Source organism: Corvus kubaryi, unplaced genomic scaffold, assembly GCF_017639235.1.
Source record: "Corvus kubaryi isolate FWS band 111438036 unplaced genomic scaffold, C.kubaryi_AGA036_p1.0 68, whole genome shotgun sequence".
Classification (NCBI taxonomy): Eukaryota; Metazoa; Chordata; class Aves; order Passeriformes; family Corvidae; genus Corvus; species Corvus kubaryi.
The window spans coordinates 12,607,001-12,632,831 of record NW_024582056.1 but is presented as its reverse complement, the minus strand read 5'-3'; the positions used below and the strand labels follow the sequence as shown (position 1 = coordinate 12,632,831).

At 40.4% G+C, this 25,831-nt stretch overlaps 1 protein-coding gene and 1 long non-coding RNA gene across 8 annotated transcripts in view; one reads left to right on the top strand and one right to left on the bottom strand.

The window, feature by feature from the left end:
- GRB10 (growth factor receptor bound protein 10) overlaps positions 1 to 25,831 on the top strand; it is a 146,055-nt gene that overhangs the window by 20,993 nt on the left and 99,231 nt on the right. For 2 of the 4 annotated variants that reach the window (XM_042048690.1, XM_042048691.1), the window contains exon 2: positions 16,549 to 16,646. The exons of 1 other annotated variant lie outside the window; for it this stretch is intronic. In XM_042048690.1, coding sequence (XP_041904624.1) covers positions 16,596 to 16,646 — 51 coding nt within the window. In that variant the 5' untranslated portion in view covers positions 16,549 to 16,595. Of the gene's footprint in view, positions 1 to 7,446; positions 7,466 to 16,548; positions 16,647 to 25,831 lie in introns of those variants that run through there. One more of the 4 variants, XM_042048693.1, reaches the window with a different exon arrangement.
- LOC121674382 lies at positions 16,641 to 23,126 on the bottom strand. Of its 4 annotated transcripts, XR_006019601.1 has the most exons (4): positions 22,926 to 23,126; positions 22,251 to 22,307; positions 19,931 to 20,295; positions 18,465 to 18,781 (listed from the first exon to the last, which is right to left on the bottom strand). It is a non-coding gene; the product is annotated as an uncharacterized LOC121674382 (long non-coding RNA). The 4 variants fall into 4 exon arrangements; XR_006019599.1 differs by lacking the exon at positions 18,465 to 18,781 and adding an exon at positions 16,641 to 16,823 and having other exon boundaries at positions 22,251 to 23,069; XR_006019600.1 differs by lacking the exon at positions 18,465 to 18,781 and adding an exon at positions 16,641 to 16,820 and having other exon boundaries at positions 22,251 to 23,069.

Below are 25,831 nucleotides of genomic sequence, written 5' to 3'. Positions count from 1 at the left end.
AGTAGCTCTACTTTTTTTTTCAAAATAAAAAGCTGATAAGAGGTGTTCAAGGCTTTTTTCAGCTGTGGTCTCTTAGCAGCTTTCAATATGGTGTTGGCCTTAAGTTGTGATTTTGGGAGGACTTAATCAGGTTTCCTTAATCATGCAGAAATCATGTACTTTAAAACCTTAGATTTCAATTTGCTCTTGTCCTGGCCTGAAATGAAAAGGAGGGGTCTTCCTAGATGCCCATTATGAAAACAGCACCTTTGTATTCAGTGCTAAAACATATTGCATCATGGATGTAGTAGACTCCCAGGGAAATAGTGGGAGAGGCACTTTGGCGAAGCGGATCACGTTGTGTGTTGCGGAGAGCCAGCATTTAGGCATGTGCTTGTCAACTTGTGGGCTACATGTATTCTACCTTCTGCATACTGCAGCAGCCTGCAGGACTTGCTGTTTAAAGTAAATGTTACATGGAGGATGCCTAGCAACTGTAGTTTTTAGGTCTGTGCCAAATAGTTAAAGGTGCAAATCTGTTAGATTGGTGCGGTGTTTTCTGGAGGATGCAGTGTGGCAGTGCTGAGGTGGTGCTTCGGCACCGCGGTGATGTAGCTGTTCCTCCAGCTCTCCTTCACCACCATCCCCATTAGGTTAATGTCTAGTGCCCACAGTTCTCAGCCAGGAATATTAATTAAAAAAGAAAAATGTTGGTTTGAATTGCAGTTGCTTAGGTAGAAAGACTGCAAGGAGTTTTTCTCTGCTTTTAGACCCTTCTGCTTCATGGTGAGCTGTGCTGCAGTTATCTGGAGTGTGCACATCTATTACTATCATTGCTATCCCTTACGAGCTGTCTCCAGTGCTTGCCTATATTATTATTATTTTAACACCTTCATTAATCCAGTCACCCCTCGGAAAAGATTTTCATGTTTCCTATTGATTTCAGATTTTCTGAATTTTTCATTTGAGGGGGAATGCTTATTCTCTGGGCACTTTTTCCATATCCTCTATAACTGACTTGATGTCTGCCTTCTTTTCCCTCAGCTGTCTCTTTTCTGTGCCAAATGATCCAGGACTGTTAGTTTCTGCTCTAGGAATTCCTCTTCTCTGTACTCTTTCTAATTCTGTTTTACCCTTTCAATGTCATAACAGCCCACAGTTTTCAAGAAGTGGGTGTGCCCTGGATTTAATGACTTGTCATGATTCTGCTTTGCTTGTGGCAGTTCCTTGATTCTTAATACTGTATTTCCTTGTGAGGTATTGTCTGTTTTCTTTTCCTCCCCTCCCTTTCTCCTCCAAGATGATACTTCAAACAAGACTTCAGACTCCTGACACTTACTTCAGTGGTACACACAGGCAGGGTTATTTTTCTAGCACATTGGCTTGAGTTTGTGAAAATTAAATCAGAGTTGCCCTTTTGGCTACCCATTTGCCTGTGATCATGAGATCGTTCTGCTGTGCTTTGCATGAAGCTCCAGCTCTGACTGAACACACCATACTGCTGGCAAACCTCATGTCACCTCCCTGGTTGTCACATTTGAGAGAGCTTAAGGATGTGTTGAAAAGAATGGCCACTATGGTAATTCTGAAGACTCCTTGTATGGAAAAAAGCTCCATGTTTTCCTACCGTTAACTGTTATCCTTTGGCTCGATATTAAGGGGGGAACCACTCCTGCAAGGTGCAGCAGCTCAGGTCCTTTTAAGAGTCACTAGGGTTAATACTGAGTATTGTGTCTCATTTATACAGTGTCATAATAAACCTTGGGTAGATTTGAGTAATAACTTCTGCAGAAGGTGTACTGATTCTTGCTCATGCTATCTAACTGATTATTCACGTCTGTGTTACCTAGTTTTAGCTAGTTCTTTCAGAAAAAAAGTTTTTTCCTGATTTTTAAGTTCCCTGGATTTACCTTGAACTCATTTCTAAAAACTGACATAACTTAGCATCTTTCATGCTATGTCCAAGTCCCTTTAGGTATGACAGGGTATGTATAGCAATTAACAGCTTGGTAGTTTGATGGTTTCCTTTAGAAATCTTAACTGAATTCCTTCCATTGTGCAATTTATAACAACGTTTTAATGCTGCTCTTAAAATGTGATCTGTGAGTGGTTATTTAGTATACATGGTGCCTGCTTGGCTTCTTTATTTTGACTTTTTTTAATGAATAAATGTAGTATCTCTTAAGGAACTAAAACCAAAACAGTCCTTAACTTTTCTTTCTGTCACGAGTCCTTGAAGGTGTTTGCAGTTAAGGTGAGTTTTGACGTGAGAGGTGGGCGAAAGACTTGATTTCCTGTATGTTGCAGCAGAGCTGGTAGCTGATGCCATTCTAGTCTGGTTTTGGGTTAAATCTTGTGCACCAAGTTCACTCCAGGCATTTACTTGAAGGCAACTGTAAACATGAAATTGATCTTCACTCTCCTGACTTCTGGGCCTCCTGCCTTAGGTTGTAGGGCATGCCTGTTACAGCATCAGTACATCCTGTGTTGCATTTCTGAACTTGTGTCCCTCCTCTGCCTTGCCTGGTCTCAAATTACTGGGACAGCAAGTTAACATCTTCGAGTACACTTGGCAGAACAAAGTCAGAGGAATGTACTTCTTGGTTAGAAAACTTAAATCTCCAAGTTCTGCAGCAAAAAGATGGATATAAAATTTCCACACCTGAGTAAGAAGTCAGGCAAGCTTCCCACTAGCAGAGGAAAAGATTTGGGAAGCTCTCATGTATCTTTTGCAATGTTTCTAGCACATAATTAAATGCTGCTTTTTTGTCCAGTCTGAGAGCTTGTTTATGAAACCTAATATTGCCCTATGAAACTCAACACTCTGCTTCTTAATACTACAGCTTTAGTGATGCTCAATGAGGTGGACGGGGTGCTTTGTGTATCAGCTGTTTCAGGCGTCGTGAAGGCTAAATGCAGCACTTCCTTAGCTGGCACTTGGAAGCTTCACCCGTTCCCGGGGAGGGGGAAGAAATGTCAGTGTCAAGGCTCAACCCTGTAGCAGATGCATCCCTCAAAAAAATAAATAAAACAGCTGAGTCATTCGTTCATTCTTTTTCTTCCATGCTGCTGGCCAATCCCAGTACCCTTGTATTTCACACTGGAGGGAGAAGGCAGACAATACTGTCTTTTATTATTCATACCCTGCAGCTCACTATCTTCTTCACAAAATACGGGCGGCGTCTGTCTGTCTCCACTTCATGGGAAAGATTAACAACAGTTAAGGTCAGCAATTAAGGTTGTGAAAACCTTTGAATAACTGCAACATCTGTTCTTATACTAGAATAAATAAAATAAAGCTGGAGTTCTAATTGCCAACAGAGTACTTGCTCATATCTGTTTTGTAATTGTGGGCTTGTGAAATTCATGTTAACTGGTCCCTCGATGGCCAGCATCACTGGTCAGCAGTCAGTGCAAACTGGCCCACTTTAGCCAAGAGCCACATGCTGAAAGTGAGGGTGCAGGATGAGAAGTGGGAATTGTGTGTAAAATGTGAGGCACTGTGGCAGTGGGGGTCAGATGGTTCCTGAGATGGCTGTGGGATGTTGTCAGCCCCTTACCTTGATCCCCTAAACTTCCCAGTCCATTTCAGTGTCAAATAAAACTGTTTTTCCTAAACTGCTCTTGACTCTGACTGGTTTTACTCTTACTTTGAGACAGAATAGAGTTGTTGAGGGGAGGGTTACCATTTAACAGCTGACTGATGTTTTTTCCATAAACTCAAATTTGATGGCAAGAGAGCACCTGAGTGCTCTGAGAAGGACATTTCTAGGAGTGGTTATTTGCAGTGCTGCCTCAGTGCCTGACTTGTATCAGAAAAAAAAAATTACACATTAAAGAAAGAGAATTTTCTGAACTTCAGTTAAGACCATTCACTCACGTAATGCCATTTTGGTATAAAAGAATGGTCCTTGAATGGAACATTGAATGTCTGATAAGTGGAATAGAGTATTCCAATTGGAAGGTACCTATAGTTATCATTCAGTCCAACTGTCTTACCATTTCAGGGCTGACCAAAGGTCAAAGTATGTTGTTAAGGGCATTGTCCAAGGGCTTCTTAAATACTGACAGGCTTGAGACATTGACCAGCTCCCTAGGAAGCCACTTCCAGTGTTTGACTACCCTCTTGGTAGTGTTTCTGTGTATCTAGTCTGAGCCTCCCCTGACTCAGCTGTGAACCATTCCCACACATCTGTCACTGGATATCAGGGAGGAGGTTTCTGGTAGTGAATGGTAGCGAATTACTTAATTTTGTCTGACTGTACGGGGTGATTTCTTAACTTGTCTGCAGAGCAAATGATCAGCAGTGTTGTACTTTCCATCCAGAGAATGAAAACTTCAGTGCTGCTCAAGTGCCAGGAGCTGGAGCCTAGTCCTTCTTGGCACATGTGGCCTCCACAGAAGGAGCTGTTTGCGTTCCGACTTGGCGCAAAAGCAGAAGGATTCTGCGCTTTCCAGTTGTCTTTTTTGGTGTGTTTAAAAGTGGATCTCATTAGAGATTTAAGTCTTAGGCAGGTTAAACCTTTTAAGACAGAGATCAGTATAAAGACTTAGGGATCTATCATCACAGTCTGGTAGAAAACCAGCCCTATCTTCCTGCGCCTTAGATCATGGGAGCAGTTCAGGTGCTTGTTTCCTGGTGTGCTCAATATTTCTCCCTCCCCATGCATTGGTAGTGGGTTTCTATAATCCTGCATTTCTTTACTTGAGCTGCAAGATCTTTTCTGACCAAGTGCTGCTACTTGCTGTCATGGGAAAAGTTGTGTCTGTGTCATTCCTGCGGCTTGCTTGTCCCACTGACACTGACTGGGGTGCTGCATTAGGCAATGTGTTGTTGCACTTCTGCAGGGTCAGAGTATGAGGGTATGCCTGTAGCTTAGGAGACAACACTAGGAAGTTCTGCAGCTGGGAACAGTGGCTATCATCACCTGCCACAGAGAGAAGAGCACTTCTGTATGGAGCAGCCTTCTCAAACCTGACTCTTGGGAGGCATCCAGCTTCAATGAACTTCTGTTTCTGTCTTGTGTTTTGGAGAGAAGCTTTTTGGTTTTGTATAATGAGGAGGTTGTCATTTAGTTAAATGGGAGAGTCCTCATGAAAATTGTGCTGCTCATTTTGGGCCATTGACTTATACGAGTTATTTGACTGGAAAAGATGCGTAGGCAAAGATGTTGCAGGAAACAAATGTGATAGTTTCCAAGCCATAGTGTAATTTATCTAAGACCAATAATGCCATAAAGAGGAGGCAATATCGGGCATTGGTGGCAAATTCTGTGGTACTGCTGTCCATTTGAAGGAGATGGGGAATATTACTCGCTAGTGATTGCTGAGATCTGTAAGCATCAGAGTATTAGGTGAAGGGAATTTTCTCTTTCTTCCAGTGATAGAAAGTAGCATGAAAGCCTGTGGGAGGTATTTGTGTAAAACAGGCAGTTGTGTGAAGCCATCTCTTCATGCAGAGCTGGTTTTTAATAAAATAGAACTGCTAATTAGTGAGGCTGAAATGAAAATCGAGACTTTTCTAGTGCATCTGTCAAATTGATTGTATTAATGATGAGCAAATGCTTTTATAGATCAAAATACAAAGTAGCAAGAAACCATTTTTGAATTGTTATTTCATCAATTAACAGCAGCAATTAGAAATTCAAATTTTTGATATTCACAGAGGCTTTTGCAAGAGAGCTCATCTGCTCCTTTGATAAATGTTTTGTTTTATTACACTGCAGTGTATTTTGAAGGGGGAGAACTTTTTGGAAGAGCAAAGTGTGAACAAAATTTCTGCCTCAAACAGCAAAAGAAATTCAGGGAAGAGAACTGAGACTTTATTTTTCATTTTTCATGAGGTTGACTGAGTTCTGCCAGGTCATCTTGCATTCTATGTTGCTGCTAAAGAATCTCTTCATCTGTTTATAGAGTTCACACTCACATGTAAATGTGTGTGTGTAATATATGTGTATAATATATGTATTATAAAGACACACACACTGAAATTAAACCCTTAAAGCTACTGGGAGAAACTGAAGTTTTGTCAGGATTGACTTCTGCAGTACAGAGACCAAAAGTCTGGGGATAGTGCGTGACTGGTCTGGCATAATTGTCAGTCTTTTCCAGAGGTGCTAAGAGTTTGAAGTACAGGTGCTGTACACTGGGGAGGGACTCCTCTGGCTGGTTTTGTGTCTCCAGATTATGGATGGCTACATCTGAACCAGTTTTCTAAATTCCTGTTGTTGTCAATGGAAAGAACCAGGTGCTCCAGTAGTGTGCTTCATTGAATTGTATAGGGTGCAAGTGGCTTCTTGAGCTCAGCTCAGGCAAGCCCCAGCTTTCTCTGACATCCAGATAGCTGCTGTGGAGTGAGATGGACTGCACATAAGGATAGCCTGTTTCTCCTCCCTGATGTGGCAGTGCAGGTGTGTACACTTCTCCTGTACACATACCACCACCAGGGGTGTGACTGCCTTCATATCCTGTAATAGTGTTGTGGTCAGCTCCATGCGCAGCCTGGATGTTGGTTTGCTTCTGTGGGCAAACTCCAGGCCTATAAAACGATGTTGTGTCTGGGGATACTTATGCTCTGTCCTCTCTCTCCCTCCTTTCCACTGCTGCTAGTACCAGTTGGACAACCTTGGAGGTGGGAGAATGCAGATGAGACCTGTGTGTGGGTTCCAGGCTTGGAGTGTTTTGTGGGTTAAAGCACATCGGTACACAGGGAAGGCACTACATCTGGAGCCTGCACCCTTGGAGAACAAGTGTTCCCCTTTGGTAGCTCCGGAGTCTGAAGGTTAACTAGGGATGTTCCTTGTTTAACTCATATCTAGTTAACCTTCAGTGCTGGGGATATTCAACACTTCATACCTCTGTTAAACAGCCTCATAAGGCCTGAAACAACAGATTTCCTTCATGGCACCCTGCAAGTACAGGGAAGTAGCTCTTAATGTAGGTGGCTTGGCAAAATATTCTAGTCATTTGGCCTACTACCCAGCCTTCGATATGTAATCTTTTGGTACTGCCAAAATACCATTCTAATTAAGTTGACATAGTCTATGAAGCCTGGGTGGTATTACTTCAGTTTTCTTCCCTGTGCTTTCCAACACTGCGTTTTGAAAGGGTTGGTGGAAGCTGTGACACTTGCAACCTCACCACAGCCTTCATTAAGTTGGGATTTTGGTCACCTCGTGACCTTCAGAATCAAAGCAAGAGTATTCTCTTTCTTCGTCTCTGCAGGTACAGGTTAATAGCAATAAATAAGTGTTCAGTAATGCACATGAAACATGTGATCAGTTGGCTAGATTTCAGCTTTGTTGAACATTAGCCCTTCTACAAAATATTAACCTGTTATGTAGGTTTGTTTTCTGTTTTGTTTACACTTATTTGAAAAAGCTATGCCCTGTTTGTCCCAGGGTGGTATATTTGCAAGTAGGTCAGCATACTTGCTTTTCAGATGTCAGCTTGAAACTGTTTTTCAAGGGCTAAAAGACATAAGAGGGTAAGAAAGACTTTTGCATTGCTGATATCCTTTATTTATTTATTTATAGAAATTCTTAGCCTGTATTCAAGAATAGAGCACCAGTAACATTTTAGTTGTGTTCTGAAAGCTGGCACTGATTGCCTGCTGCTAACCATAAGCCACCCGTGGATTTGAAGCTTGTGTGTTGCATAATGCCAGCAAATGCATTTGAGATTACAAAATGGTCTCTTTGCTCTAAGAAGAGATTGCTGTGATTCGTTAGTGAGGCAGCGTTAAAGTACACGTGGGGTATCTGTGACATCAGTATCTTAAAAAGCAGGTTTTTTGCAGCTGAGCGAGCTTTGCCCTGCTTTGCTTCATTGCATGGGAGTGAATGAGTGCAGTCTCCAAACTGGGTACAGTTTTTTTATGTTCCAGTCAATCAAGGGTGTATGCATTGCTTTAATTTGTGTGTTATCCCTTGCACTTTTTTATTGTAGCCCTCTTGAAGAGACAGGACTTTCTGTTCATCTCAAGGGCCAGCACAGTATTTGTTGGAGTTGCCTCCTTGCTCTCTTTGCAACTAGCAGCAGAGTTGGTCATTGCCTGCTTGCTTGGGGTTGGTGTAGTCCTGGGCTCTCCTGGCTCTGTTATCACTTAAAAGTCATTCTGTGGTAACCCTTACCCTGCTGTGCATGAGAGTTAAAAGGGGCTTGCTTTTTTATTTTTGCTACTTGCTACTGTTACTTACTACGGTGTCTTTGTCAGAATTGTTTCAACAGTTGAATTCTTTAGAATAAATCATGTTTGGGAATAGTTACCATGAAATTATTTGGAGGGTGAATTAACATGCTGTTGATGGCTGGGGAATGCATTTCTGCTCACAGAATGTGATTTTTTTTTTTAGAGGCTGAGCAGAAAGTCTTTTTTTGAGTGTTCCAACCATACAAATGAGGTATACTGAGAATAACCTGCTGACTTAAGTGTACCTCTTATGGTATCTCAGAAAGATACCATCTCAGTGAGTAGCTTGCAGTTTGAATTGAAATGTCTAAACTTGCCTTCTAGCTTCAACCATTTATATGGGATGAGACTATTTAAATAAACCAGCGCTTATTCATGAACATAAATCATAGATAACTGTAGAAGCCTCTGTCAATTGATTTTCTTCAAAAACATGAACTTGATGTCTAAATAAAAGCTTCTGATAATCCTAGTTAATAACTCTTCCAAAAAAAAATCTTGTATCAAGGGAACAGTGATACATGTACAATTACTGTGTTAGCTATCAGTATTAAACCCTGTAAATTGTCTAAGTAAAAACCCTAATGTCTGATGTCATTGGTCCACAATAATGAAGTTTTAAATCCAGGAAAAGAATTTTAACCCACCTGAAAACCCTGGAGGGCAGGAGAGACCCTAAGGAGGGATGTGAATGGTATTGATAAATATGTGCTTGTAGCTTCTGTGCACAAGTGTGAGTGTTGGTTTTGAAGTCAGCCTTATGGTCAGCCCTCTGTAGCCAGTATGGTGCAACAAAAACTAGCAAGTTCTTCTTCAAGCTACAGAGTCCCCTGCATAAAGATCCAAGTAAAGAAAAATAGGCTGTGAAGAATTGTAATGATTGATGAATGCATCATTTGGATGAAACAGGCTTAAAATGCTTGAAAAACTGATCAGTAGGTCATGTGATCGGAGATTGCCTTTTGTTCTTTGTTTTTCTTTTTATTTTTCAATATCTATGTCTTTTGCATCAGACAGGAGAGGAAAAAAGGTTTCTGCCTGCTTTGGAATATTCTCCAAAATGAAGGAGTGTTGTAGACAAATAAGGGAACATAACCTGGGAACAGGGCATCCTTGCTGCAGATTGCTACTCTATGAATTTAAAAGTCTCTCTATCAAACCATTGTATATGTATTTCAACTATTATCTCTCCGAACTTTTGTCAGGAGTCTGTAAAAGTAAGAGCTGAGGAGTGCATGCTACCATCTTATCACCTTAGTAAAGGCTAGTTGAGTCTGGTAGATTTTCCAATGGAGTTTATGGATAGGCATGTGGATTAAACTATGGTTTCAGACAGAATCTGTAATGATCTGACTTTCTTAAAAAAAAAGCACTGTGCGAGGCTGATGAACTCACTTCAAATTGTTTAGAAAAATGTCTTGTGTGTAGTTTAGTCTCTGGGCTGGGGGGTCTAGAGCCCTTGGCTTTCAAATCCCACTGCAGAGCAGGGGGCAGGACCATTCACACCAGTTGCAGGTTGGAAACACAAAGGCTCATTAGAGTGTTGAATGCAAAAAGCAATGTTTGGCTAAGTAGGCAACAAAAGCAGACTTCAGCTGAGTTGGGGCCACAAGGTGAATGTGCCTGTGAGAAAAACTTCATATTTTATTTAGAGATCTATCCAAATGTTTAACTTCTGTGAGATGCCTGGAATGCAGTAATTCTCACGGATGTGCAGTAGGAAAGGTTTGCCAGCTCCTAATGGCAGTAAACAAAGAAAATGGAAGTTCACAGGTTGCCTTGGCCAATGTAATAGTTTACTGCCACTAGAGAGGGGTGATCCTGTTTCCTTCCCTTCTTGCTCATGGTCTCCTGCCGTTCACATTGTGCCAGCTGAACTGCCTGTCAGATCTAAGTTTATTGCATTTGCTTCCTTAGCAGAACACTAACCCAGCAAAACAAATGCGTTAATTAACACAAGCTGAACTCATTAAGGACCATACATGACACAAAAGGGGGAGAAGGAGGGAGTGCCATGAAGCTTCTGGGAGGAAGTGGGGGAAGAAGGCAGAACAAGGGCTGATGAAGAGAGTGGGATGTCTGTCCTGTTCTTGGCAGTAACAAGCTATTAAATCATCTTGACTGTTGTATAACTTCACTCTAAGTCTTCAGGTTGGATAATAAAAGCTTAAAATAACACGAGGAAATAATTATTTAGACTGCTTCCCAAAATTATAAAATTTTGGATCCTGTTTTATGAGAAATGTGACTAGATTGGAGTGGGGAAGAAAGGCAAGACAGTGACAACACAGTGAATAGAGACAGTGTTTTTTCAGTTCTCTGGAGGCAAAGGATGTAGTGAGGAACTGTATATGCAAAATTAGAGACCATTAGTCATGGCATTGTCAGATGAAGTTAACTTTGGGCTGCCTCCCTGTGCATCTCATGTCCCAGTCATGCATCCTTGTACCTGCTCTACCTCTGCATATGGCTTGCTGATGGGTTTTGTCTCCTGTATATGATGTAGTTTTTTATTTCAGTTTCTGTCTAATTAACATTTCACTTAGACTTGGGTAAAAGTCTGTTTAGTTGCCAAAGTTCCTGCTTCAAAGCTATGGATTTGAAGCTATTAGGAGACAGAAGAGGATTTTCAGTGATCAAGGAAAACAGTAAACTGCAGAGTTTTGTAAGTATTTCCAAAGTTTGTTATAGGTTTGGGATTTGTTGTTCGGTTTTTTGATTTTGTTTGGTGGCTTGTTCTGGTTGGTGGTTCGTTTTTTTTTTTTTTTTTTGTTGGTTGGTTGATTTTTTGTTGGTGTTGTTGGGCTAAATACTGTTTTTCTCCCAGGACTTTATCTTTGCTGTCAGTGAAACTGTTCTGTCAGGAGGTGAACATGAATTCATGGGCTATGAGTCTTGAGCCCTTTCAAAATTTTAGGCCGATTTAGGAAACCAAAAAATGCTGAACTGCATATATTTTATTTAATTTTATTTGGCAAGGCTCGAAGTGGGATGGCATCAGCTCTTCTGTGCTTCTTCTGAAGTATGTATCTGTTTTGGCTTTCAAAAGCCTGTATTGCCGTTGCCAAGATTCTTCACTTTCTGGCAAAAGTACAATGGCAAATGGCTTCCTTTACAAGGTGTAATATTTAGACTAACAGCTTTGCAATTAAGAATGGCAAAAGAGAATTATATTCCCTTTTTTTATAAGACCAGATTTTTTAGTAGGGTTTCGTGGGAGTGTTTGGACGTAACTGAAGTGCTTTTGATTGATGATTTATATTTTGAACAGTGCTTTTCATTTTAGTGCGCAACACTCCCTTGAAATTTTAGCTAGAATAATGCTTTGTTTTCAAAGATGTTCAAAGTATTCCTCTCGTTAGGCATTTGCTCCATATCATAGACTTGCAAATGCCTTTTGGGTACATATGTGTAACAAAATGCATGTGAAGATACCAACTCGTGCAAGGGAAATGGGGAGAAATTGGGAAAGCTGCAGCTATTCTTAAATATTGCCTGCTGCTAATCTCAGTAGGCCATCAGGGTGTTGACGATCATGTCATTAAGTCTTTTGTGGTTGCAGGGTGATTCCATTCCGGAGTGTTCGGGGAGATGTTTCGGAAGAAAAACTTGTTTGAAGGGAAAGTGGCCGAGTATTGTTTTTCAGCATGGGCAAAATGAAGACTTTGGGTGTGAGGAGGGACATTCAGAGCTGGGGAGAGAAGCAAGTGTGTGTTTGAATTGAGTAAGCGAAGAACGTGGTCAGTAACACGTTTGAGGTGATGAATCCAGACCTGCTTGCTAAGTGATCCCTTGGGGAGGGAGAAGGGCGTTCTCAGTGTTGCAAATTGACACAGTCTCCACCTGAAGCTATGTCTAAAAGAGGGCAAGATGCTTTACAAATCCTTGCATGTACTGATTGCTGAAGCTATGGTGAAACCTGATGGCAAACTTGTGAGCTGCCAAGGATGCTTTAGTCTTCTTGGTCCAGCCAGCTAAGGAATCTGATGGCACTTTTTCAGCCCACATAGTCATTCAGGCTTCATTTTTGTGAGAAGCTGTGTGGATCTTGCATGCAAAAGCACATCTGGGTCCCGCAGTTTCAGTGCAGCTGGGGACATTGCTAGCTGTCAGGTCTTTCAACTACAGAAAATTCATTGGCATGCCTCATGCTGCTTGTATCCAACTTTATTTCCATTGTAACTATGGCAATAGGAGTAGACTGGTAAGGAAGTGTCAGAGTATGGGTACTCATGCCTGTGTTGCAGAGGGTTGCTCGGTGTGTCCATGTAACTGCTGCGTCTTGTAAACCTGTTTCAGTGATACAGATACATACATACATACATATATATATATATATATATGTACATGTTTGCAGAAAAAACCAGAACACTTTCCTAGATGATATGAAGTAGTGGGGAGCCTACGGCCAGGAGAACAGTTGAAGTCTTGGAGACTGCTCCTTGTGTAGGCTAAGGAGAGGGTGTTTTTCTCCCTGGGTTTTCAAGATGTTAAATTTTAAGACCAGTAGACTTAACCCACACAGTCCTGAAGGAAACTTAGGGGAGAATATTGGATTGATTCAGTTTTAAGACTTTGTTCTAGTTTCTTAGGAAAATCCAGGTTTGGTCTGCTAAGCCTCATTCTGCATTGTGGGGAGAAATGGAATAGTGATACTTAGTGTCTGAGAGAATAAAAGGCATACATAAAAAAGAGGGAAAGATTTCTAACTTGTATGTAAAACCTGAGATCTTAGATAAAGGTCTTCAGGTCAAAATTAAGGCTATGTTGAAGCTTTCTCACCTTCCCTCTTTCACAGTAGTTCAGTTGTAGAAAGCAGAACATTATGAAGAAAAATGTTGAAATACTTAAAAGGGTATAGCATTCAACAAATTTGTTAAGTCACCTTTCATAAAAGAGCATAAATCCAGTTTTCAAGAGCTCTGGAACTTGTCTTGCAAGTCTGCCAGGTTAAAATCCTTTTTTTTTTTTTTTTTCCCTCCTCCTGTTCCTAACTAATCTGCAAGCAATTGCGTTTTAAAAATTATTTTTCTCTTGAATTTAAAGACTTTGACAGATGGCACATGTAGAACCTGGAAAACTTCCTGAATTGGCAGAGTGACCATACCCCTGCCATTTTCCTACCACAGTATCCGTAGGTGCGTAGGCTGTGTCTGCTTCCAGAGTGCTGGGCGAGATACCGTTTCCTCTGCTGGGAATGTGCAGAGAACAAGAGATAAATCAGAAAAACATACCTGGCAATGGGCAGAATTTGCAGTTAACCAACAACTTAATCTGCTGGTTAGTTAAATAATTTGATTGTGACTTAAACAACCCATTCAGAGCAGTGACAGTCTCCAGGGTGCATACCTGCAGTGTTTTCCATGCAGGATTGATCGCAATCTTTTGGATGGTGTGAGTTCGTTTAACACTTTTTAGAGACTGAGACATCAAAGCTGTGCCTTACAATAGTCCATTCTTTATTCTAGAGAATGTCATACCAAAAATTAGTCTCATGACCTTTGAAACTTGGTTTATCATGACTGTCCTTTCAGGGCCTCTGTCCAAGGCAGAGCTCTGAAGCCAATAAAAGCAGATGAAATCGCTTGGTTCCGAATGTGCACAGGCTGTCTCGCTCAACGTTGCATGACAGTTATTCTCTCAGCTGAACGTCCCGAGTTTTGTAACAGTGATCGACTACATAGCTGGTTGTCTGTTTACAATCCTTTGGAATTTCCCTCCCCCATGTAAGGCATTTTAGGAGAAGGGCAGTAACTTGGCACTTGAATACTACTTTGCGATTTGTGCTGTGTAAATTGTGTGGCAAGAACATGTATATCTGTATGCAGCTACAGTCTCTGAAGAGAAGTGACATGCTAAAAATCATGTTTAAAGACAACAGCACAGGAAAAATTGATCTATTTTTTCTTTTTAAGTCCTAATATTTATCTACTGAACACGTGAATTGGTGTAGAGTTCTGTCCCTATGAAATTTATTACTTGTTGGTGTGGCACAAAGGACCTTAGACCAAAGGTGAGCAAAGGCTTTTTGTATTCCTGGGGTAGGACTAGGTTGATAAACTGTTTTTAGACAGACAAAAGAGATGAGATCTTAAATCAGTGTTAATATGTGACTGACCAGGAATGATATCATCTAGAGATTATTGCTTTCCTCTGTTTCTGCAGTGTTAACAAATGAATACTCAAGAATGTAGCAGTGAAGCAAATGGTTCTTGATAAACTATGCAGTTTTGACTCCAACTATTGTTTGAGGTAATTTATGATCTTCCATTGGTGTAATGGGGCTGTGGCGTAAACTGCAGCACACCCTAGAGTAGACAAATTGGTCCGGTATTGTTTAGGAACATATTTAATCTATCTTGCTATAAGTGAATTGGAGCCTTTTGCTGAAACATCAAAAGCCCGGTGTGTTGATACTCAGTCCTAAATAACCTACCATTAAATTAGCAGCAGTTGTGCCTTTTCTTGATGGCTAAATACTGAGGTGGTAATAAACAAAACTGTTGCCGTGTAAAGCTCAATTCTTTTCCCTTATTCCCTTTATGTAAACTTTAGTCTTGGTGGGTTTAGAGGCCAATAATACAGTTCTCTTTATTCTTAAAGCATTTTACCAACTTCATAACAGCTACTCCAGTGGCTTGCTTAATTTCTCTGTAGATGCGCTTACGAAAAAGAAAAGAAAATGCTACTCCCCCAAGTGAAAAGATTTTAAAGAGCTTTTCTTAAATCTGTGCTTAATTCTCCCGGAACAAACTGGGTGATTAAGGTGAAATCTTCAGATCAATCTTTAAAACTGACTGCAAACTTTTAGGTGTGGAGAAGTAGTTAGATGGCTGTAGACCACTGTTTATATGTTTAGCAATAGTGCAAGTTGACTAACGTGCCTACAGTTAGATGTTTGGTGTTGCCTACCCCACTTTGGATCCTGTAAGATTTTGGGTTTAATTTTTTTTTCCATTTACTTACCTAGAATGAACAACTGGATTTATGCATATTTGGTTAAATGGATTTTCAGACTTGCTATTGCCAAAACCAGTTTCCTCCTGAGGTAATTGGCTGTATGAATTGATCACAGAAAACAGCAGAAGCCCAGTAACTACTTCCTGGAAAGTTCCCAGGAGTTTGCCTGCTTTACTGATAGAGGAGGAGGCTACCATACCTCAGCCAAACTCATCCTGGGACTAGGTAAAATAAAGCTTCCTTGATGAGCGCATGGTTTATGGACCATAGGCTGGAAGTCCTCTGGGAACACTTTGTCCAAGATGTTTTTTAACCCTTGTCCCTGACTTAACTGTCCCATAAATTTTGGTGGCAGCTTTGGTTTGGTGATAGTTCATGCTTACCAGAGAGCAGTGGGTAGCCTGTTTAAAACTTGGGCTTTTGTTTTGAGTACATAATCAATAATTAATAGTGAACGGGAGACACAACACAGGAGCTCGCTTGTGGTAGAAGTAAAAGTTCTGACTGTGCTTTGCAGCCTGCTTTCTCTTCCCCCAGTCATGCTTTTTTCATCTACTTGGAGGTGGTATCACTTGTCTTACACTGCAGGGATGTCTTCACCACTGGTTGGAAGAAATGCTGGAGCAGAAAATAGTGCTTTATTTATTTATTGTGGTTTATTTTTGTTTCCTTTAGGAGGCAGTTATAATAACTTTCTTGACATTGTCTTGCCTTTTTATTTTTAGTTCTTTAGCCATATGTTCCTCTAAATGTTTGCAGATTTCTTTTCAAGCTCTATCTGATCACAAAGTTGATGCTTTAAAGAAACACAACTCACCTTGCAAAGTTGCTGCTAATAATCACTCAGAAGAGCAAGTGCACGACTTGAATTAATTTGTATGTGACACTGATATATTGTGTGAGAATAAAACCATGAGAGAAAAGGCAGGCAGGAAAGGGTAAAGGTTAGAAGTTGTGTAGCCAGGCATTGAAGGCTAATGCTGCATAATGATCTTGGTGATCTTGTGGGTCTTTTCCAACTCAAATGATGCTGTGATAAGTGACAGTCATCTTAATTAACTCGCAGATTTCAGTGTTTTCTTTCCACAATTGAAAACATAGCCTCAGGTGGTGAGAGCCAGTTTTCAAATGGCTAGGGTTTTGCTGTGAAGGGAGGCTTTCATTTTTGCCTGAACAGTGGGAATAAAGTAGAAGCCACATGTCCTGAGAATAGTTATGTTGGGCTTTGAAATGAAATACCAAATTGAACGTGTTTGCTAGGCTACAGGCAGCAAATGTGCACAGTTTCTGCTTCAAGTTGATGCAAATCCTCATCACCTCATCTTGATCTTCTTGGTCTTCCTCCTCCAACTGTTTTCAATAATAAGTTGATGAAATGTCTTCAGTATGGTTTCTGACAGTTTGTTTGTACTCTGCAGGTCCTGGGAAGCAGTAGATGTAATTTGAAGAAAATTTGAAGGAACAAATGGCTTTAGCTGGCTGCCCAGACTCCTTTTTACATCTTCCTTATCGGATAGTAAGTTGTGAAACTGCATGTTCGTGTCAGCTTGTAGCATCATATTGCTGTGTGCCGGTGATTGGTGGTGCATTCAAACTTTTCATCAAACTGCTAATAGCTGTCTGGCAATTCTCTGGGTTTTGCTAACATTTGGAAACAGAGCCTCTGTTACCATCCTGTATTCAAGTTCTGCTGCTGAAAAAAATTGGGTTATTAATATATATGGATTAAGATTTGAAATTTGCCTTAAAAATAGCCATTTCCTATTTGGGAGAAGGCAAAGAAAAGGTGGCAAGCTACAATACCAGCGAAGTGCCTTGCATCAAAATGTATCAGTTTGCTAAATGCTATATTTGTAGGAACAAAGGCAGAGATTTTTACACTTGGTTAGATCCTATGCTTTTTGAGTCATTGTGCTGTATCTAAGCAGCCAATATGGCATATTACAAAGAGTATATTTTAAAAAACCCTCAGCTAAATTCAAAGATACTTGACAAAAATGCATGTGAAAGTTCTCTTTTTTCCCCTGGGCAGTTTTAGTTGGCATAATGCTTGCTTTGTATTTTCTATGAAACTGCAAATTGCTAGTTTGGATATAATCTTTTCTTTGCACTTTTTATCATCTGTTTTCATAATATGATTACCACACAGAGGATTCAGTTATGATTTTGGACCCTGTAGATACACAAATAATTAAACAGTGTCATGTGACATTAAAACCTTTTCCCTCTGTCCCAAGAGAGACATTGCTAGTAGTGATTACTACAGTCATGCTACTCATTTGGAAGACAAGCAAAAAACCAGACAAAAACAACAACAAAATTTCCAAAAAATCTCTTTAGGATTTATACATGTTGTGTAATATGTCAGCTTACAATTTTTTCTTCCCCAACAGGAAACCTCAAATTAGTTAAAAGTCTAATGTTAGTATATGCTGAGTTGTCAGCTGAATGTACCTGAATGCTTCTCTGGATAACAGGAAAAAACATAAGAGTTCTTTTATAGCTTCTTTTGCAGCTATAAAAATAGACTGGACTTTGAGAAATTGGATGTTCTGAAAACCTGTTACTATACTTGGATCTATGATTTTAAAGGAATATGTGAATAGATGTGCCTGGACTTCATAATTTGGATGCACTGTGAAATTATGCTTCCAATTCATTTGGAGCATCATTTGAGTCATGATGCAAAGCTGAGGGAAAGGAGAGCTATGTAAGAGAAACTTGACATTCTAGGCAGTCGTTTTTGGGCTGCAAGTGTCAATCTTTCCTGTGAAAATAGTGCCTTTAGTGGTTCATAGGAAGTAAGAATGTGAATTTTCATTGGTACTTCCCTTGCTCTGACGAACCTGGTAGATAACCTGCTTTAGTCTGGGGCAGTCAGCAGACTGGAAGTGTCAGAGCAACATGGGGTGACTTAAGATGGTGGGAAAGGCACTCAGTTATTTTTGGTCTAAGCTTACTGTGTATTAACTACCCTAAGTGCTTATAACCAGTTTGAAGACTAACTGTGGAAGCCCATTCACAACTACTGTGCCTTCTGTCAGAACTGAAGTTTGCATTAAAAAAACCCTGAACATCTGTTTTTCCACCCCTACTAAATCTGACTTAGGAGCTTTCATCAACTTGTCTTTCAAATTTGGCTGCAGTGAAAGCATTTTGTTGGTAAAGGGCTGAAAGAAGGTTAAACTAAATTTGCTCTAGATTAGAGTGTAAAGAAGTATTCTCTTTTTTCAGCACATTTTCTTACTTAATATGAATGAAAGGCTATGAAGGCCACTGCTCCAGAGATCCCAAGGTTGGGACCTTAATGCTGTAAATTCAGTATTAGAATAAATTGACACATTGGAGGTTGGGATTATATTCAAGGCAAGAAAAATGAGAACCTGGATAAGTGAGTATGCACTACAGAATGTGCTTTAGGATGTCTTGCTGCCAGTCCACCTTTTCTCAGGTTTTTTTATGTTTTTGGAGAGATGGGCAAAGTATAGATCTCTGACTTTGTTACTGAGTTCTTTGTTTGCTAGGTTTGCTTCTTTCAGAAGCTTTCAGGTCTTGTTTAAGAGTCTTTTTCTTCTTTTTCTTTAAATTTCTCAGGAGTTAGCACATGAACCGGTCACACTGAGTGCATTCTCCTAGAAACAATCTCTAGGTCTGTAAAAAAAAAAAAAAAAAAAAAAAAAATCAATACTATCTTTCAGTGGCTTTCAGGAGTCATTTCCAAATTCTTGAACTCTTCAATAAAAATCCGGCAGTGAGAATTGGCAGTGTTTGTCTTCTGTTCCTGGAAATTCAGAACATAGTCCCAGAATTTCTCAGAAAAAACGGGATGATTTACTGTGTTTACGTTCTTTTGCAATCTGTAGTCACAACAGTATTTATGTGCAGTGACTTGAACTCTTGGGGAATATTTAGTTCTTTAACCCTTTGCATTAATTGTACAAGTCTCAGTGACATAAATAACAAAAAGATGGGGTGTTTTTCTCGGTTTATAAAGATAAAATTTTGGGCATCTGGGAATGTTCTGTTTATCTTCCACTTTCTGCCTTCTGTTTGTTTTCTCATGACCAAGATGCAGGTATTACTTCAATAATAAGTAATATATTTTGGTTTTAGTGAGCTGAATTCTTATTTGAGAAAGGACTTGTAACTTGGTACAAAATGGACTACAAGCACTTGGCCACAAAGTAGGGAGAAGATGGAAGTTGCTTTTTCTTATGTGTACAGAACTGTGGATTTCAGGATTGCTAATAATCCTCTTGATCAGATAAGAGTGCAGAATATTGCACATCATACTTGAGAAGCTTTGTGCACTGCAAGAGTAGGAATTAAATACCTAAGAGAATTAATCAGAGGCTAGCTACTGTAATGAAAGCCTCTTTGAATGATGTCAGGTTTGTGGATGTGAAGGTGATTTGCTGCCAATACTAGAACTACAATAGTGACATTCCTCTGCCTTCATCTGGAGCAACAGTTAGGCAGAGGTTCTCCAGGTTTTAGTATGGCAGCTTTGATTCTTGTTTTCAATAAAATGACACAGTATGTTAGAAGACACCTTTGGAGGTCACCTGATCCAAGTCCATGGCATATTGAGGTTATACTTGTTTTTCTAGAGTGCTTCATCTTGGTGAGTGTGGTTTTCGGGAAACTCGCATTTTTATTTTCAGGGGTGGCTTGCTTAGATTGGGCAGTTAGAGAAGAGAGGGTTTCTCTTTTAGTGAAAGGAGAGAAAAAAACCCTTTTGATTTTATTAACTCTCTAATTTATTTAGAGAATTACCTTGATGGATGCAATAATCCTTACCCTTGTGACATCCAGGTGCCTTCTATATGACGCAGGCTTATCTCTGCCAATTTGGAATTGAACACTCTGTTATTTAGTGTTAATATAGGCATACATGCTGCAGTCCTTGTTTGTGTGCATAAAATGTCTTTTATCGTAAAAAAACCTGCATGAAAAACATTCGATTGCAGAACCTGTCTCCAAGTGGCCTTGGAAAGAGCTCTTGAAACCCTATGTTTTGGCCCTCATTGTCTGCCTGATGCTGTTTGAAAATCTTCGTTAACTTGGCTGTTGACAATTGTTTATCGATTCTTTGGAGATGTTTCTTGCCAGTTGTGGTAAGAAAGATGCCAGGCCAAGGTGGTGCTGGTCACTCCTCTCCTCAGCTGAGCGGGGGGAGAAAATATCATAAAAGGCTTATGGGATGAGATAAAGGCAGGGAGAAGCGCTCACCAGGTACCGTCACAGGCAAAACAGACTTGACTAGGGGAAATTAGTTTGATTTATTACCAATCAAATCAGAATAGGGTAATGAGAAAGCTAATCTTAAAAACAGATTCCCCCAACTCTGTCCTTCTTCCCAGTTTCAACTTCACTCCCGATTTGCTCCCTCTCCTCCCCTCCAGTGATGCCGGGGAATGGGGAATGGAGATTGCCGTCAGTTGTCTCTGACGATCTTTCCTCCTTAGGGGGAGGACTCCTCACACTCTTCCTTTGCTCCAGCATGGCCCCTTCCCAGGGAGACAGATCTCCATGAACTTGTCCAGTGTGGGTCCTTCCCACATGAGCATAGTCCCTCCCACGGGGTGAAGTCCTTCTGGAACAGGCAGCTGTGCCTTGGGAGGGTTACAAGGCAGAAACAGGGCCAGCAAACCTGCTCCAGTGTGAGCTCCTCTCTCCATGGGTGCACAGGTCCCACCAGGAGCCTGCTCCAGTGTGGGCTTCCCACAGTGTCACAGCCTCATTTTTGTATCTACATGCTCCGGCATAGAGCCCTGGATGGGCTGCAGGTGGATCTCTGTGGGACTCCATGGTCCCTGCAGGGACACAGCTGCTTCACCATGGTCATCACCATGTGCTGCAGGAGAATCTCACCTCCAGCTCCTGGAGCACCTCCTCCCTCTCCTTCACCGACCCTGGTTTCTGCAGAGCTATTTCTCTCACATATTCCCACTCCTCTCTTCGTCTGCTATTTGTCGTGGTTTAGGAATGATGCTCCCTGATTTAGTTCTCCCACTGAGCCTCTCCAAACCCCACTGTCCCTAGGTCACTTGGGGGTGACCAGAGAGGAGAATTTTAGGCACAAAGGCAAAGATAACAGATTAAAATAAGAACAATGTACTGCAAACAGCTATGAGATAAGAAAAGGAACAGTAACAGCAACAATATTGACAACAAAAGTATTTCTTTGAGAGTGATTTCACACGCAAAACGCTCCTGGAACCTGACTAGTACCAGGCTTGCTCATCAGGAAGGAACCCCTTCTCCTCAGACTCCCCTTTTTTTCCACCCCTGGCAATAAGGTGAGGTGGCATAGAATAACTTCAGTGTCCTCGCCATGCTGCCTCCCAGCTACTACAAAAATTAACCCAGTCTTGGTCAGAACCAGGACATAATTGAACAGAGGTGATTTTTTTTTCCTCACAGAAGCCACCCCTGTTCCTCCCCCCACTTCCAAAGCCTTCACATGCAAACCCAATACATGATTTTCAAGATTCAAAATAAACAGTAGCTTAATTTACTCTTAAAAGGCTTAAATGTACAAGGATTCTGCTTGCATAAAATTAGTCCCAGGGTTTGGGTTTTTCATGCTAAGAGGACAGTATGGAAGGACCGGAGTGCACAAGCAGGCTTTCAAAGTCCTTGGGTGTAGCTGAGTGAAAAACCACCAGATGCATTATTACATTGCATCATTCTTCTACATATTGCATAAAGAAAAGCTGAAATGTTGCTACTGCCAATGCAGAAAGTCATCAGATTTGTGAAATATGGTGTCAGTCAACGGATCTTTTATTGATGATACTCTTGTTTTAACAGTTTACATGTATGTGGTGTAGAGGGTTGACGGACTGGAGCAGACACAAAGCACAAAGCAGCGTGAACATTAGTGAATGTTTTTACAAGACATGTTGCCTCCAATATGAAGTTATGAAATCTGTCTCCCTGAGTGGAGACTGCAAATGTTTTTTACAGATAGAGTTGATGCTGCTTGTTAGTTTTCATTGAAGACCAACTGAAGCTAGATTTCTAGCCTCTATTTTTCTTGGAAAAAAATCTGTTTAAAAAATTGTCCCAAAGCAAGTTGTTTTCATTAACATTGAAATAAAAGTGTGGGGCTTACCTCCTAAAGATGCCACTGGAAGTGTACTTGCCAGCACTATGGTGTATCATCAGAATACTTAAATGAAGCAATAACATCAAAGAAATTTGTATCTTACACTAAGCTTATATGCAATTGATTACAGTTTCCCTTCTTACAAGAAATGCTCATCAATTTTGTTTTTTGTTTTTTGCTGTACCAGTTTACCTTCCTACATTTCCAATCACAGGCATGTACCTTACTGTTTGCACTTCTGCTTTTGTATTCTAATTTATAGAAGTTGGTTGGCAAAACATGAAGTCTTTTTTCGAAGGTGAATGTGAGCAAGAAATTTCAAGTGGCTCAGTCCACATTTTTCAATTATATGAATTTTTTCAACCCATCGAGAAAAAAGACTCAAAGCACTCTAGTTGTCAATCATATTATTTGCTACTTGCATTACTACTAACACTGGTTAGTAAACAACACAGATGTTGCAAATCAAGTGAAGAAATAAAGTAAAGAAGTTTAATTTTGCATCTTCCTGTTAATGATTTCATGCTTAAACACTAGACTGAACCTGTTGTTAAATGCAAGCAGTCTCTTGGTTTACCTCTGGTTTTCATACATGTTTAAGCCTACAGTTTGCTACTTTTATACTTGAGAGAAAGCTGAGAGGGGATGGGATGTTAGGAATATATATAAATATATAAATACCTGAAATGTTGCAAAGAGAATGGAGCCCAGGCTCTTTTCCCTGGTGACCAGAGCCAATGGACACAATCTGAAACACAGGAGGTTCCCTCTAAATATTGGGTAGCGCTCTCTCACTGTGAGGGTGACTGAGCACTGGCAGAGGTTGCCTAGGAGAGGTGGTGAAATCTCCACCCTTGGAGGTAGTCCAAAGCCATCCACACATAGTCTCAGGCAACTGGCTGTAGGTGGCCCGGAGCAGGGGATTGGAGCAGGTGACAGCCAGAGATCTCTTCCAACCCCAATCATTCAGTGATACTGTGAAAATCAAAAGCAGTGGGTCTCTTTAGGTTCTGACTTCTATGCAACTTTTAATATGATAATTTCAGACTGAAAAAATACCCACATTGATAAGAACAGACTATTTTCTGTTCTCTCACAAAGCTTCTGAAGCAATGGTAACAATCAGTTTAGCAGACTATAGCACCAAAAAAATTCCTGTATGTTTTTTAATGAGTTGGATCTTTTCCAAATGAGTAAATATTTAACAAGCTGTTTACCAACTGGTTATTTGGAGACTTACCGGTATGAGTTTTTTCATGTTAGTAACAGCTCTAGTTTAACAGAAGAGAGTTGATGTACCAGTCCTAACACAGCTTCACACTTCAAACACCTGCATAAATATAAGACAATAGAAACCTAAAATACAAAGGAATGGAAGCATTGTTTTTAAAATTGCATTTGTTATAGCCAACTGGAATTATGTTAGTGATAGTTTGGAGGGGTGTGCTTTTAATGAACCTTCCTCCTACAGATGTTCTGTGCTCTACATATGAGTAAACAGTAACCAGCGGAGAAGATTATTTTGTTTTTTTAAGAGGAAGATAATATTGCTGTGTATTTGGAGCTGTCAGTTTTCAAGAAAGCACTGTGGCTTGGATAATTCTTAATGTTGTTGTCCATGCCAGTTGGCTCAGAGAGGTCTTTTCTATCCTTGGAAAAGACCAATGATATAATGTTGCCTTATATTTAAGTATTTCCAAGAAATGTATCTAGATACAGGCCTTGTGCAAAGTTATGCCCAGTATTTTCTTGCCTTACATAGTCTAAAGAGAATGTGTTTGATCAAAGGAAGGACAATATTTCATAAGCACTTATTTAAATTTTTTTTTTAAGTTAAAATTGGAGGGAGGAAAAAACTCTTCCAAACTACCACCCCAAATCCTGTGATTCTGCATCAAGCTGTTCATGTGATCAGATCTGAGAGGAGAATTTTCCTGTTCCTAAAAAGAAACTGAGGGTACAATTTCCAAACTTTATGTGATGCCTCAGAGATCTCCATTTCTACACCTGCAGACTTTCTACTCCAAACTGAAGGTGCTGATTCAAAGAAGAAGGGAGAGCCCGAACTCACTGTGGCCTTGGTGTAGTGAAGGTGCTGCTTACTTGGTAAAGCTAGGGGTAAATATATCAAGTCCACCTAGCACTAGCTATGACTGAAAACAGTCTTTACCTGCTCTTTTTCCATCCCCTAAGAATTTTTCTTTCAGTTCCTAATATAATGTAATCTGAAATGGTCTTTCTAAAAAGTTATTCCTAGGTTCCCACAAAACCATGCCTCTTTTCGAGGTGTATCCCTTATTCCTAGTGTTGCAGGTATGTTCCTGTCGTGGAGAGGTGGGATGGAGCAAGGACTTTGTTCTTGTATGGCTGACTTTGCTTTTTCGGGATGGAATTTTACCAAATTGATCAGCTTTCAGGAATCCTTCATGAACAAAGGGCCAGATTATTGGTATTAATGGCCTTTTATGCTAGATAGTATTGATATTTTAATCTGAGGCATTAAGATACAGTGTTTTTATTTCTGGTTTTGAAAGAACAGTGAGCAATCAAAGGTAGAACACAAACTCCCAGCAAAGCTCTCAGGCTTTACTGCTATTTTAAGATAGCTTTGGCCTGTGTGCTGGTACAACCAGTGTGCATATTTGAAATTCTAGCCTCTACAATGAAAAGGCAAGCCCTCGGAAACAGCCAGTGGTTCTGGAGCATGCTGGTCCTTTGCAAGCTGAATGTTAAACAATGACTTAAGACTCTACTACACACTGGCTGTAGCTCTTGATGTCTTACACACTGGCTCCATTTTTTGACATAACTTTGGCAAGTGGGGGAACCTGGCAGTCCTTCATGCTGGAGGCCTTAGCTCTAATAAAGTGCTTTAGTTATTAGCACAAGTAAATAGTTGTCCATTTGTGCTTCATTAATGCATGTTAGTCATACAGTAAATACTGTCATGCTGGCAAGTTCCCCAGAAGAGTGAATACTTCTGCACAGTTCAGGAGGGGGTTTCTGACAAAGTGGTGTTGGCACCTTTCTTGAAGAAGTTCTTGAAGCTATTAGTGTAGGAGAGTGACAGGCTGTTATTTCAGCTCACGTGAGTTTTGTAGAATTGATACTTCAGTGGAGGCAAAGAGGTATCTTTGATTAATATTACACTGTTGCAGTAGGTTCTTCTCAAATATTCAGTTGACTTTTCTACAGCCTTTAGCTATATTGAGGCAGGTTGCTTTGGGCTGTGGGGAGTACAAATGAGGTGCCTACTCTTCTAATGAAAATAGATGTTCCAAAAATCCCATATGATTGTCCAGCATTGTAAAATTTCAACTATATGTTTGAAGAAACCTAGTATGTGCAGCTAGATGAAATCAGAATCTTTGGTTTCTTGAGAGATAAGAGCCTTAGTACAAATGGTATAAATTGCAAACGAGTATGACTTGTTCTTTGGAACAGCCAGTGTAGATTTACCAGTTGCTTGTTTTTGTCCTTTGCGTTCCTGGCAGTGACTTCCAGGGGGACTTGCTCCTTACTCTTGCCAGCTTGTCAAGGCTGACCAGCTTCTGGTTCTTCATATTGTCATCCTCACCTGTTTTGAA